This window comes from Miscanthus floridulus, chromosome 2 (genome assembly GCF_019320115.1).
Source record: "Miscanthus floridulus cultivar M001 chromosome 2, ASM1932011v1, whole genome shotgun sequence".
Lineage (NCBI taxonomy): Eukaryota > Viridiplantae > Streptophyta > Magnoliopsida > Poales > Poaceae > Miscanthus > Miscanthus floridulus.
The window spans coordinates 79,063,296-79,077,344 of record NC_089581.1 but is presented as its reverse complement, the minus strand read 5'-3'; the positions used below and the strand labels follow the sequence as shown (position 1 = coordinate 79,077,344).

The window sequence follows — 14,049 nt, the reverse complement described above, 5'->3', positions numbered from 1 at the left end:
AAAAACCAAAGGTAGAGAAGGTCCTTTGAAGGTGCTAGGTCTTCCTTTTCCCTTGAGCCTACCCTGCTGACATGGCAGACCATGCCAGGGATAGCATGTTTTGCGGATCCTGATAGGGCTAGGCTCTAGCTTCATTTCAGCTAGTGGTCAGGTCCCATCCTCCCTTGACAGACAGTGCAGTGTGTTAGGGTGCTGAGGCGTGACTCTGCAGGGAGTAGACAGAGAAGTAACTATATGCCTATTACTGTTGATGATGTGAGTTCCCTCTTGGATTGTAGTGGTTGTTGTATGCTAGTGTTAGGATCCACGCCTGAGGGCTGATGCGGCGCCCACAACACTGTAAGATCAAAGTCAGCACTTACAACACTATTCGGGCTCTGCCATACCTAGAACGGCTTAACGCGCCCGTCCCATCATATCCTGACGGTACTTTTCTACAAGCATGCAGGGTATGGTCCTCAGTACTGTGATTGACTCGAATGTCCTGTCTTACCTTGTGCTCGTCATCATGAAGGAGCAGGGTGCAGTCGTCGGGTGAGGCGGAGACAACCCTCAGCCATTGGGCAAGGTGGAGCCTGCCCTCAGCCATTGGGCAAGGCGGAGCCTACCCTCAGATGTCGGGCGAGGCAGAGCCAGCCCTCGGACATTGAGCGAGGCGAAGCCAGCCCTCAGACGTCAGGCAAGGTGGAGTCTAGCCCCCGGGGGTCGAGCGAGGTGGAACCAATCTTCCCCCGTTCAGGCAAGAAGTGTAGTAGCGTTCTTGTCTGACCAAAAGCATCAACGTTCGATGGTTATTAGCTCCACCTCATTGGGTATCCCGGTATTAGGTCCCCGATAGTAGCCCCTGAGCCCCGAGGTGATTCAGATAGAATCACCTGGGGGGATTTTGATTCGCCAGAGGGTGCGCGCGAGCGACCCATAGGGTGTAGCCCCCGAGCCCCTGGGTGATTCGGATAGAATCGCCCGGGGGGTATTTTGGACCCTTTGCGTGTATGACTATGATATTTGGTGTTTTGACAACTGGATAGCTTAAAGGAAACCCTGGTATCCCATTCATGGGGATTCATCTAGGGTCATCCTGGTTAGGACTTGATTGCGGATCGAGGCTCCCTTGAGGCTCGTGCGCCTAAGTTCTTGCTGCTCGCGGGCCCATCCCTTGTTGGGATGGCCGTCAAAACTATTGGGCTAGCCCTCGAACTCCTGGGCCCGGGCGGGCCAGAGAAATGTTTCTTGACCCGTATCCCCTCTGCGGGAAAAGAGTCCTAGTCTGCCTGGGAAGGTGAAACATCTAGCATGACTCTGGTGGGAAAGGATAGGGATTGCAGGCGCATATCCTATGACGTGATGAGGTGGTGCATCATGGCAGACATGGAGATCTAGGAGGACGGTTTCCCTTCTCGCATTCATCACCCCTATAAAACCAAGGGGTTCGCCCCCAGGGTTTCGTACTTTGCCCTCTCGCCTTCGCATCTACCACTTCCACTGCCAATTGCCTGAGCCTCCCGCACCCGCATCACAGCCACCGTCAAGCTTGCATCCACCCCCTCCTATTCATCCAATGGAGCTGTGGTGCATATCCAACATCACCCCTCAGCGCCTGGAGGGCCTCGTTCGCCGTGGCCTCCTTCGCCCGCTGACCGCCGCCGAGGAGTGGTGGCTGCCCGGCAATGAGGACGAGCCATCACCGCTCGAAGGTTATGTCGTGTCCTTTGCTCGCTTTCACGAGCGGAGATTTGCCACCCCTGCCCACAAGTTCCTTCGGGGGTTGCTGGATTACTACAAGGTGGAGTTGCAACACCTTACTCCACCTTAGGGGGTAGTTAGTCGAATGAGCCTGATAAACATTTATCTATAATCTGTGGACAAGTGTTGGTACTTTTGTGTCCGAAAACAAATTTGTAATTTTGTTTCATAATTTTGTTTTGTTTGTTTGAACTTGTTTTCTTCCCTTTTGCTTTTGAGAAAAAAAGTTTATGCGATCCGACCCTTCCGTTCGTTAAGACCGTAGGGCCCGAGGTGTATAAGAGAGAAATTTTGATTATGCTGGTGAGCAAAGTTACCATAGCCGTCGGGGCGTGGGTTTTTCATAGCCTTACTAGGCATGCTTGTTTATCTGTTCCCATAAACCTTGCTGCTAACCTTAATGTGAGGAAGAGGTCTGATGCAACGACTGTTTTAAAAAAGGAGGTATTTATACCTTTATCAGCCTCGAGTGAGATCTGACCCCTTGCGGTCACTGGGGGTGGATGTTACTGGAGACCGAAGAGAGGGTAGCGAACTTACTCTTGTATTCGCACGTACCCCTTACTTAGGATTTTTAACGATCATTCAGTGACCATGCGTTTGGTCTCATTGTTGGCCCGGCCTTCCCTGAGCCCTCGCGCGTGGTGGGGATTCGGTCAAGGGTTGGCTCGTTTTGTGACTGTCGCCCCATCCATGGTTTTCGCAACTAGAGGGGTTGAGGCGATGCCACTTGCCTCGACGGCTCAAGTGAGGTGCTTGATGAGCTCGCTATCGGGGATGTTCGAACAAAATCCGATCCCATTGCTTTGCGACAGGGTTGGCAAAGCCCTCAGGTGGCGTTCCGTTGCTCCTTGACCTGCCTTCCAACAGATTCCCCCTCAATGGGGATTCTATGGGCTTGGCTAAAGGCCGAATTGTAGTAGGAGGTTGAGATGACCCTATCCGCCTCAATGCGGGTTGGGCAAAGGCCGTTGAGGCTCATCTGCGTTTTCTCCCCTGGCTCTTGTTTTGCGTGAGGTGGCCTTGGACCCTTCATGGGCCAGCCTTCGAACCTCGATTTCTTGATCTCGGATCGAGCGGCTTGAGCCCCCGAGCCCCTTGGGGTCTGATAGGGGTTGGCCATGTCTCACGCGTCACCCCGTCCTCGGCTTCTGCAACCGGTGGGGTTGAGCTAATGACACTTGCCTCGATGGCTTGAGTGTTGCGCTCAATGAGCTCGCTAACAGGCACATTCGTGTGGAATCTGGGTCCGTCATTCACTGATGGGGTTGGTAGAGCCCTCATGTGGCATTCCACTACTTCTTAACCTGCCTCCCGGCAGATGCCCGAGCCGATCGATAGGCTTAGGTGGCCCGTTGGCCTCTCCTTGTTGGAGATTATATGGGTTTGGCTCAAGGTTATAATCAAACGAGAAAGGTCGAGATATCCCTGTCTGTTTCTAAGCGGGGTTGGGCAAGGCCGCTGGGGCTCATCTCAGTTTTTCTCCCCTGGCTCTGTTTGACGCGAGGCGACCTCGAGCCCTTCATGGGCCGGCCTTCGAACCTCGGTCAGTTGCCGCTCATATCGAATGAGGCGACTACTGCTTCGTGACGCGACACGAAGCATTGAGATGCAGCAATTGCATATGATACGTTTTGGATGTATGGGATTAATGTATGATTTAATTAAAATGAAAGCAGGGGTCGGTGATGTTACCTTGGTGGCATGAGTGACGAGAAGCTCTTACCGGACATGTTCGTGCGGGGTTCGAGTCCAACGTTCGTGACAGGGCCGGTGTAACCTGCACGAGCATTGCAATTTTTTGTTTCTATCTCTCAGCAGTGATTCGAGCCATTCGATCGATTTAGGCTACCTGACAACTTCTCCTTGAAGGTGATTTTGCAGGAGGACCCCTTCGAACCCTTCTTGAGAAGGAGGATGCCAAAACTTTGGGTGCGGGGAACTGTGAATTCGATTATACTGGTGAACAAAAATGTCATAGCTGCTGGGGTGTAGGGTCTAGCGGTTCGTCCAGCTTTACTCAAAGTTTTACACCTGCACACTGTGTCTCTAGTTTTTATACGTAAGGAGGGGTTGGGCGAAGAGAATGTCTAAACATGTAGACACTCTCGGTAGCCCCCGAGCGATATCCGCGCCCCTGCCATTTCTGGGGTCGGAGGCTCGGTAGTAGAATTGACACTCAAAGTAAGTAAACAAAGGTGCTTATCTTTCGGCGGCCATTTGTTTGGCATTCCCCTTGGCCGTCTGATCGACTCAGGAGGCTCGTTGGGCTCCCCTTGATAGAGGTTCCGTCGTTGGGTCATTCCAGGTCCTGCCTGGGGAAGCGGAGAGTCGCCTACATGCGGGTGCGCCCTTATTCTCGTGCTTAGCATGCGGTAGTGGTGGGCCATGCCCAGGCAACATCTTGTTTGACCAGGCGATGTCTTATCGATCAGAGCATGTCCCGTCAGTCCAGGCGCGTCCCCTCGAATTCTAGTCAGCATTGATTTCCCATCTGAATTGAATAGGTGAAGGTAGAGGGTTTTTTGTGCCAACCTTTCGACTTTCCTCCGCTACTGCGTCTCCTCCTTAAACAGGGGGACAAAAGGGGTTCTTATCCCCATTCCTTTGCCTATTCTTGAGCTGCTACCTCCTCTCCTTCTTCCTTTTCACCGAATGTGTTCGTGCATCGCAGTGGTTCCTAAGTGAGAGAGGGTAATACCAGGGAGAGAAAAACTCACAAATCCGCTCATGAATCCAGAGCGCGATGTTGAGCTGGTGGTCATCCAACATAGATAAGATGGTGTCGACTGCCTTCGCCAAGAAGGGACCGCTTCTGCCGAAGGAGGAGGCGCACTGGAGGGTGCTGAGCGTCGTCGGTTTTGCCATTGTTCACGAGGCCTTCATCGGGATGGAGCCGTATGGGAAGCTCTTCCGACGAATCTTCTCTAGGCGAGTCTCGTCGGTGGGGAAGCCGCCTAGGACTATGTCGATGGGGGGCTTTGCCCTTGCAGCCGCTAAGATCGGCCAGTTCATGAAGCTTGATGAGTTGTCGACATCCATCAGCCATGGTGACCACTCTTCGGTGGGCAGTTCCCCCTGTCCAGGTGCCATTGTCAGGGTTGCAGCTGATCACGATGGCATAGTCCCTGGATGCCCTGGCGAAGGTGCCATGGTTACCGACGTGGTGCTCGACATTGTAGACGACGACGCCCTCGAGGATCCCATGGAGCGGTAGGACATCACCGATGGAGAGCGTGGCGTGGCGACCGTAGTAGTACTTACAGTAGAACTAGTCAGAAACTGTAATCGAATAAGTTGTGGGGGAGCCCCCGTGTGCACAGTCTTTTGTATTTATGAATACATTAGTCCCTTTTTGTGATGACATCACTTTGTAAGCGATGAATTTGTGCAAAAAATGAACAAGTTCTCAAATTTTGTTATGGCAATTAGCTTTTCAGCTCTTCTCCCCCTTTTTATAAAAGAGGTTCAGTGCCTTCTAGCCCTTCCCATAGCTAAGGTCGCAAAAAGGTTCAGAGTGCAGGAGAGCCAATTCTGATTACGCTGGTGAGCAAAGAGTAGCCGCTAGGTCATGGGTTTCTTGCAGTCCTACCGGTTATACTCAGATTTTTGTTCCTGCAATCCTAGCCCTTAGGACTTACCATGAGAAAAGAAGGAAAACATAGAGAATGTTTGCAAAATAACTCAAAGAAAGTTTGCAAGATAAACGTAGTCATACCAGCCCCTGAGTGAGGTCCGACCCCTCACACTTTGTAGGGGTCGAATGTCACGAAAAGATCGGGGATTTTTATGACAAAAATTGATAAGAGAAAGTATGTGTTTATTTAAGGGTAAAAATGATGTAGCTGCTCAATGTTCCAGGCGTTGGTGAAGACCTCGCCGTCGATGGTTTTCAACTTGTAGGCGCCTGGCCAAAGTACTTCTGCGACGATGTACAGCCCCTCCTAGGGTAGGAAGAGCTTGTGACGGTCCTTGTTGCTCTGCACGAGGTAGAGAACCAGGTCCCCGACATTGAAGGCTCAGTCTCGCACTTGTCGGCTGTGGTACCGACGTAGTGCCTGCTGGTACTTGGCTAAGTAGAGGAGGGCAATGTCACGAGCTTCATCTAGCTGGTCCATGGCGTCTTCGTGGGATGCCTTAGCTCCCTATTTGTCATATGCTCGGATCCTTGGTGCTCCATAGTCAAGGTCAGTTGGGAGGATGGCCTTGGAACCATAGAACATGAAGAAAGGCGTGTAGCCAGTGGCTCGGCTAGGAGTTGTCCTTAGGCTCCAGAGCACCATAGGGAGCTCAGCGACCTAGCGTGTGCCGAACTTGTTCAACCAGTTGAAGATCCTAGGCTTGAGGCCCTGTAGGAGCATGCCGTTTGCACGCTCGACCTGCTCGTTCGTTCGGGGTGTGCGACGGTGGCCCAATTGATCCAGATGTGTTGTTTATCGCAGAATCAAAGGAATTTCTTACCGGTGAACTATGTGCCGTTATCCATGATGATGGAGTTTAGTACTCCAAAGCAATTGATGATGTCAAGGAAGAACAACACAGCTTGCTTGGACTTGATCACAGAGATCGGCCGAGCTTTGATCCATTTTGTGAACTTGTCTATGGTGACAAGTAAGTGGGTGTAGCCCCCGGACGCCTTCTTGAGAGGCCCAACCAGATCAAGCCCCTAGACCACGAAGGGCCATGTGATGGGGATCATCTAGAGTGCCTAGGCCAGGTGGTGAGTTTGCCGAGCATAGTAGTAGCACCCTTCGCAAGTGCGTACGATCTGCTCGGCATCGGCTACTCTAGTGGGCCAGTCGAAGCCCTATCGAAATGCGTTCCCAACCAAGGTTCTAGGTGCGGTGTGGTGACCGCAGACCCCACCGTGGATATCGCTAAGCAAAAGCTTCCCCTGTTCGATGGGGATGCAAAGCTACAGGATCCCGATGTGGCTTTGTTTGTATAGTTTGCCTTCTACAAGAACAAAGGACTTAGTGCGACGTGCGAGCTGTCAGGCTTTCATCTTGTCCATCGGTAGCGTGTCACAGAGGAGATAGTCGAGGTAGAGCGTTCTCCAATCGATCAGAGGGTTGGGCTCTGTCGCTGGATCCTCTTCAAGCTCCATGACCTCAGGGTCGGATGAAGCCATCGATTGGCTAGCCCCTGAGGCTAGATCAGATGGACCATTGTTGGCCCATTCTGATCCTTTGTAGCATACCGAGGGCTTGTGTTGGTCATTGGCGAAGACACCCATTGGTACTAGCTCTCGACCAGACGCCGCCTTTGCCAGCGCGTCGGCCGCCTCATTGAGGCGCCTTGGGATGTGATTGAGTTCGAGGCCATCGAATTTGTCCTCCAGTCATCGGACTTCTTGGTAGTACACAGCCATCTTGGCATCATGATAGCTTGACTCCATCATGACTTGGTTGATGACCAGCTGGGAGTCGCCCCAGATGTCAAGGCATCGGATGCCCAACTCGATGGCGATGCGTAGGCCGTTGATGAGTGCTTCATACTCGACCGCATTATTAGGTGAGGGGAAATGGAGATGAACCATGTACCTCATGCGAACCCCGAGGGGTGACATGAAGACCAGCCCTACATCAGCGCCCTTCTTCATCAGTGACCCATCGAAGTACATCGTCCAATAATCTTGATCGACGACCGCTGGTGGTGTTTGGACCTCAGTCCATTCCACGATGAAGTCAGCCAACACCTAGGACTTGATCGCCGTTCACGAGGCATACGTGATGCCTTGATCCATCAACTTGAGTGCCCACTTTGCGGTTCTTCCCGTGGTGTCCTGGCTCTAGACGACTTCATCGAGGGGGAACGATGTCACGATTGTCATAGGGTGTGACTCAAAGTGGTGGCGTAGCTTTCTCTTGGTGATGAGGACAGCGTATAGGAGCTTCTGGATTTGGGAGTTGCGGGTCTTAGAGTCGGATAGTACCTTGCTGATGAAGTACACAGGGCGTTGCACCTTGAGGGCGTGCCCCTCTTCCTCCCGCTCTACTACCAGGGCGACGCTGACCACTTGTGTGGTGGCCGCTATGTATAGCAAGAGGGATTCTCTGTTGCTTGGAGGAACTAGGATCGAGGCCCTTGTTAGAAGTAGTTTGACCCTGTCAAGTGCCTCCTGGGCCTCAGATGTCCACTTGAAGCGGTCAGCTTTCTTCAAGAGTCGATAAAGGGGGAGACCTCATTCGCCGAGGCGCAAAATAAATCGGCTGAGTGCGGCTAGGCACCCTGTGATTCGTTGAACCCCCTTTATGTTCTAAATCGGGTCCATCCTTGTGATGGCTGAGATTTTCTCTAGGTTGCCTTTGATGCCACGCTCGAAGATAATGAAGCCGAGCAGCATGCCCCTTGGGACCCCGAAAACACATTTCTCGGAATTGAGTTTGATGCTATTCGCTTGGAGTTTTGCAAAGGTTTGCTCAAGATCGGCAATGAGGTGGTCAGCCCATTTGGACTTAACCATGATGTCATCAACGTAGGCCTCAATGGTCTGCCCGATGAGGTCCCTGAAGCATTTGAGCATACAATGCTGGTATGTAGCCCCAGTGTTCTTCTGACCGAAAGGCATTGAGATGTAGCAGAATGATCCGAAGGGGGTGATGAAAGATGTCGCGAGTTAGTCGGACTCTTTCATCATGATTTGATGGTAGCTGGAGTACGCATCAAGGAAGCAGAGGGTTTTGCACCCCGAGGTAGAGCCGACTATTTGGTCTATGGGCGGCAAAGGAAACGGATCCTTTGGGCATGCCTTGTTCAGGCCCATATAGTCAACACACATCCTCCATTTCCCACTCTTCTTTCACACAAGAACGGGATTAGCTAACCACTCTGGGTGGTACACTTCCTTGATGAATCTTGCCGCCGAAAGTTTGGCTATCTCCTCACCGATGGCCCTGTGTTTCTCCTTGTCGAAGTGCCGTAGGCGTTGCTTCAACGGCCTAGAGCCCAAGTGGATTTTCAAGGTATGCTCGGCGACCTCCGTCGGAATGCCTAGCATATCCAAGGGTTTCCACGCAAAGATGTCTTTGTTGTCGCTGAGAAAGTCAACGAGCGCACTTTCCTATTCGAAGGAAAGTGTGGTGCCAATGTGTACCATTTTTCCCTCGGAGTTGTTGGGGTCTATGAGGACTTCCTTATAGCCCTCGGCTGGTTCAAACGACCCGGTCGACTTCTTGGCATCGGGCGCTTTTTTGGTGACCTCCTTGAGGGCGGCGAGTTCCCTAGAGGCGATGATCGCTGCGGCATGGCCATAGCACTCGACCTCGCACTCATAGGCCTGCTAGAAGGAGGTGTCGATGGTGATGATCCTGTGGGGGCCCGGCATCTTCAGCTTGAGATATGTATAGTTGGGGATAGCCATGAACTTCACGTAGCATGGACGTCCCAGGATGGCATGGAAAGTTCTGGGGAACCCAACCACCTCGAAGGTGAGGGTCTTAGTTCTGTAATTGAACTGATACACAAAGATGATGGGCAGATCGATCTGCCCGAGTGGCATGGCCTACTTTCTGGGCACGATGCCGTCCAAAGGCTCTCGGGTTGGTTAGAGGCATGTCCGGTCGACGCCCATCTCATCGAGCGTCTTTGCGTACATGATGTTGAGGCTGCTACCACCATCCATCAGTACTTTGGTGAGTCACTTTGGGCCAATGATCGGGTCAACCACGAGCGGATATCTCCCTGGGTGTGGGACGCTATCTGGATGGTCGGCCTGATCGAAGGTTATGGCAGACTCTGACCACTAGAGGAAGGCAGGCGTGGCCGGTTCGGTCGTATAGACCTCGCGGCGTGCAACCTTCTGACGACGTTTGGAGTCATAGGCCACCGATCCTTTGAAGATCATAAGTTAGTCATCCGACGTTGGAAAGTCATCGTCCTTCTCCTCGGCGTCATCTGTAGTGGGGGCAGGGTCCTTCCCTTGCTCCCCTTTATTGGAGCCTCCGGACAAGAACCGCTGCATGAGGCTGCAGTCCTTGAGCAGATGCTTAACTAGAAAGGCATGGTTCAGGCATGGCCCCTCGAGTAATTTTTCAAAGTGGTTTGGAGTGCCCTACGTGGGCTTCTGACCACCCTTGAGGTCAGCAGCAGCCACGAGCGAGTCCTCATGCCGTTGCTTCTCGTTCTTCCTTTTGGCGGAACGATTGGAGGTGCCTTCGCCAGCGCCCTCATCTTGCCTTGCCTTGCCTTCGATACGATCAAAGATTGCTCTGACCGCCTCTTCTCCTAAGGCGTGGCTGGTGGTGATGTCTAGGAGTTCCTTGGTGGTTCGTGGGCCCTTACGTCCTAGCTTATGAACCAAAGACTCGTAGGTCATCACGGACAGGAAGGCTCCTATCACGTCGGCGTCGGTGATGTTAGGGAGCTCATTGCACTGCTGGGAGAAGCGCCGGATGTACCAATGAAGGGTCTCACCGGCCTTCTGACGGTAGTTCTTGAGGTCCCATGGGTTCCCAGGGCACTTGTATGTGCCCTGGAAGTTCCCCACAAAGATCTCCTTCAGATCCACCCAACTCTAGATCATGTTGGACGGTAGGTGTTCCAACCATGCTCAAGCCAAATCAGCAAAGAATAGTGGAAGGTTGCGGACAATGAAGTCATCATTATCTGTTCCACCGGCTTGGTAGGCAAGCCGATAGTCTTTGAGCCAAAGTTCGGGGTTTGTCCCCCCAGAGTACTTAGGGATATTGGTAGGCGGTTGGTACCTTGGTGGGAAAACCAGCGTTGAGGATGTATCGGCCAAAGGCCTAAGGGCCTGGCAGGCTGAGGATTGGGCTCCGGTCCTCGCCGTTGTCATAGCGTCCACCGTGACGAGGATGATAGCCATGGTGGGCTCCTTCTCTCGGGTCACTGTAGGTGCATATGCGGGCGTCGAGGGTGCTGCATACGTCGTGGTTGCGGCCAAGGCATTGATGCACCGGGACCGCGACGCGCTGCCTACCGCCTTGTGGTGCCTGATGGACTGACGTGTCCCTGGTGGGGCGCGCCAAGGTTGTGCATTGGCTAGCATCGAGCTCACGTCGTCAAGACAGCGAGCTCTCAGCCTACTGCGCCTCCGCTCGCTCGAGTAGCGGGCGAATCTCGCGGTGGGCCTGACGATCCTCGGGCATCATGGCCTCTAGAAGGCCATGGAGCAAGGCCATCTCAGTGGCGATGTTTTGGCTTGCCCAGGCGAAGCGAGGAAGGGCTTCATCATCGGCGATGATCCTTCGATTCACATCACGGGCCCTGGCGTGCGCGCCCACCGTCTCCACGGCGTTCGATCTCCCGATCGACCTTCGCACATTCTCACACAAGCTGGATTCTAGCTTCCTTGATCTCTCGCTTTCGAGCTCTTAGCTGCTCCACCCCAACATGAGGCAGGGCCACTGTCCCCCTTATGTTCCATCGCCAAGGTTTCCTGCCGGGGTAGCCTCCTCCATGGAGATGCTTTCGACATGTCCCTCGGGGGTACCTACCATGAAACATTCCCAGGAGGGTTGATGGCTCCCCCTGCTAGAGTCAGAGCTAGAGTCCGACCCTGGCTCCTCCACGAGGAGGCCATGGAGGGATTCCATGATGCTTTCAATCATCCCCACGAACTCGTTGTTCGCGGGGGACGGGATCGTGCACTGCGCCACAAGGTGGCTAATGGTCACCGCGTCGTTGTGGAGACCAAACGGAAGCGTCGTCGAGGCACTCCATGCGGAGTGTTTCAGAGAGAGGGTGAGGCGGCGTGGGTCCTCCCTGAATGGCTGGGGTCCAAGGGAGACGCTAGGCTAGCGCTCAAGCCTCCCGTAGTTGAAGCGGATGGAGGGGAGAGATTGGATGGTGGCATGGGCCAACGCCAACTCTCCTCCCACCGTGACGATGAAGTCTACGTCACCAAAACGCACGTGTGCCCCCGAGACCCAGCTTGATTTGGAACACGCAAAGGCACCTACCTAGCGTGCCAACTGTCGGTGTTTTGAACAAACACCAACTAGTAAATTTATATTTGTTGCGCGTTAGGCTCGGAAGGTGTACTAAAGGACACAAGGTTTATACTGGTTCGAGCAGAATGTCTCTACGTCCAGTTTGCTGCTGCTCATGTTATTAGTACCGAAAAAGGTTCGTAGTAGGGGGTACAAAGGTCGAGAGAGGGATAGGTCCCAAGTCTCTGATGGAAGAGTCAAAAGGATGCCGAGAGCTTGGTTGCTACTTGGCTGTGTGTTGTGTGATGTGTTGTCTATCAAATCGATCTGTCTCTTCTAGTGGGGTTCCCTGCCCTCCCTTTTATAGACCAAGGGGGAACAGGGATTACAAATGGGAGAAAGAGGAAAAAACTAAATGTAGAGAAGGTCCTTTGAAGGTGCCGGGTCTTCCTTTTCCCTTGAGCCTACTCTGCTGACATGGCAGACCATGCCAGGGATAGCATGTTTCGCTGATCCTGATAGGGCCAGGCTCTGGCTTTGTTTCAGCGAGTGGTCACGTCCCATCCTCCCCTGGCGGACGGTGCGGTGTGTTAGGGTGCCGAGGCATGACTCTGCGGGGAGTAGACGGGGAAGTGACTATACGCCTGTTACTGTTGATGATGTGAGTTCCCTCTTGGATTGTAGTGGTTGTCGTATGCTAATGTTAGGAACCGCGCCCGAGGGCTGATGGCGGCGCCCACAACACTGTAAGACCAAAGTCGGTGCCTACAACACTGTTCGAGCTCTGCCATGCCTCGAAGGGCTTAACGCGCCCGTCCCATTGTATCCTGATGGTACTTTTCTGTAGACGTGCAGGGTATGGTTCTCGGTACTGCGGTTGACTCGAATATCCTGTCTTACCTTGTGCTCGTCATCATGAAGGAGCAGGGCGCAGTCATTGGGCGAGGCGGAGACAACCCTCAGCCATCAGACGAGGCGGAGCCTGCCCTCAGCCGTTGGTCTAGGCGGAGCCTGCCCTCTGCTATCGGGCGAGGCGGAGCCAGCCCTCCGACGTCGGGCGAGGCAGAGCTAGCCCTCAGCCATCGGGCGAGGCGGAGTCTAGCCCTCGGGGGTCAGGCGAGGCGGAACCAATCTTCCGCCGTTCGGGCAAGAAGTGTATTAGCGTTCTTGTCTGACTAAAAGCATCAACGTTCGATGGTTATTAGCTCCACCTCATTGGGTACCCCAGTATTAGGTCCCCGACAAACCCCCAAATCATTTATCCATCTTCTGAACCTTCCCATCATTGCTCTATTAAGATTGGAATTGTTTTTGTCCTCCTCCTTATAAATAACATTGAAGTCCCCGATTACCATCCATGGCCCAGAGCACTAGACTCTAAAATCCCTCAGCTCTTGAAGAAATTGGATCTTGTCTTGATCTTGTTGGGGGCCATATACACAGGTCAACCACCACGCACTACCATCAGACGGGCAGAATTGAACTGAGACACTGTGAGCATCCACCCTGGTAGCTCCAACAGTGCCCAGTTGAATCCGCCAAGCCACCAAAATTCCACCACTGGCTCCATCGAAAGGAAGGTAAATGAAATTATTATCAAATTCACTTCCTAACATGGACAGGACTAGACGCCTGGAAACCGTACTCATTTTAGTTTCTTGTAGGCAAACAACATCAATCTTGGAGGCATCCACCATGACTCTAACGGCATCCTGCCTCTCAGCAGAATTAAAATCATATCTTTTAGGAAATTAAAATATAACATTTTAGCAATAGAGTTTGCAAAAATAACAAACACGAGTCTAGTACATGAAAACTATGCATCAAAACTTGGCATGGTTGGATAAAACTAGCAAACCTTGTTCACATATTGAATAAGTTTGTCCATATTGTGAAACCAGGATTCAGCATACTGGTAGTTAAAATCATCCCCCATGGTCCACATTATGTGGTTTGTACGTGTAACATTTGCCTGAGTATCAAAACATCGCATCATAAGAGAGTTGCAGTTTTTAGTTGGAAACATAAATTCAAATCGCTCTAGCCGACCAAGAGCTATCACAGGTTGGAGTTCTACCTGTGCTATGGCTGTAGCAACAAAATCATTTACACGTTCTTGGACATTATAGTCAAAGAGTGACATGTCATCCTACAAATGGTTGTATTGATTGAAATAAATGTAAGGTTCCATAAGGAACATCAGTAAACTTCAGGAGCATGAAACTTGTTATGTATAAATATTTACCTGAACGGGTATGACATTTTCAGCCAAAACTTCGAAGCTGAAGCCATCTGGTGCATTATAATGGTCAGGAAATACATTCGTGAAGATCTGCAATTTAATTGTATAGTTAAATGGATTTTTCTAAAATTCAAATTAGCCACTCATGCTAATGAATATACATATAGTGAT

At 52.1% G+C, this 14,049-nt stretch overlaps 1 protein-coding gene across 4 annotated transcripts in view; it reads right to left on the bottom strand.

Moving 5' to 3' along the window:
* Positions 1 to 14,049, bottom strand: part of LOC136526405 (alpha-mannosidase-like) — a 47,268-nt gene that overhangs the window by 26,589 nt on the left and 6,630 nt on the right. For all 4 annotated transcript variants that reach the window (XM_066519076.1, XM_066519079.1, XM_066519084.1 and 1 more), the window contains 3 exons: positions 13,882 to 13,968; positions 13,714 to 13,785; positions 13,495 to 13,608 (listed from right to left, as the gene is read on the bottom strand). In XM_066519076.1, the coding sequence (XP_066375173.1) occupies positions 13,495 to 13,608; positions 13,714 to 13,785; positions 13,882 to 13,968 (273 nt within the window). The remainder of the gene's footprint in view (positions 1 to 13,494; positions 13,609 to 13,713; positions 13,786 to 13,881; positions 13,969 to 14,049) is intronic.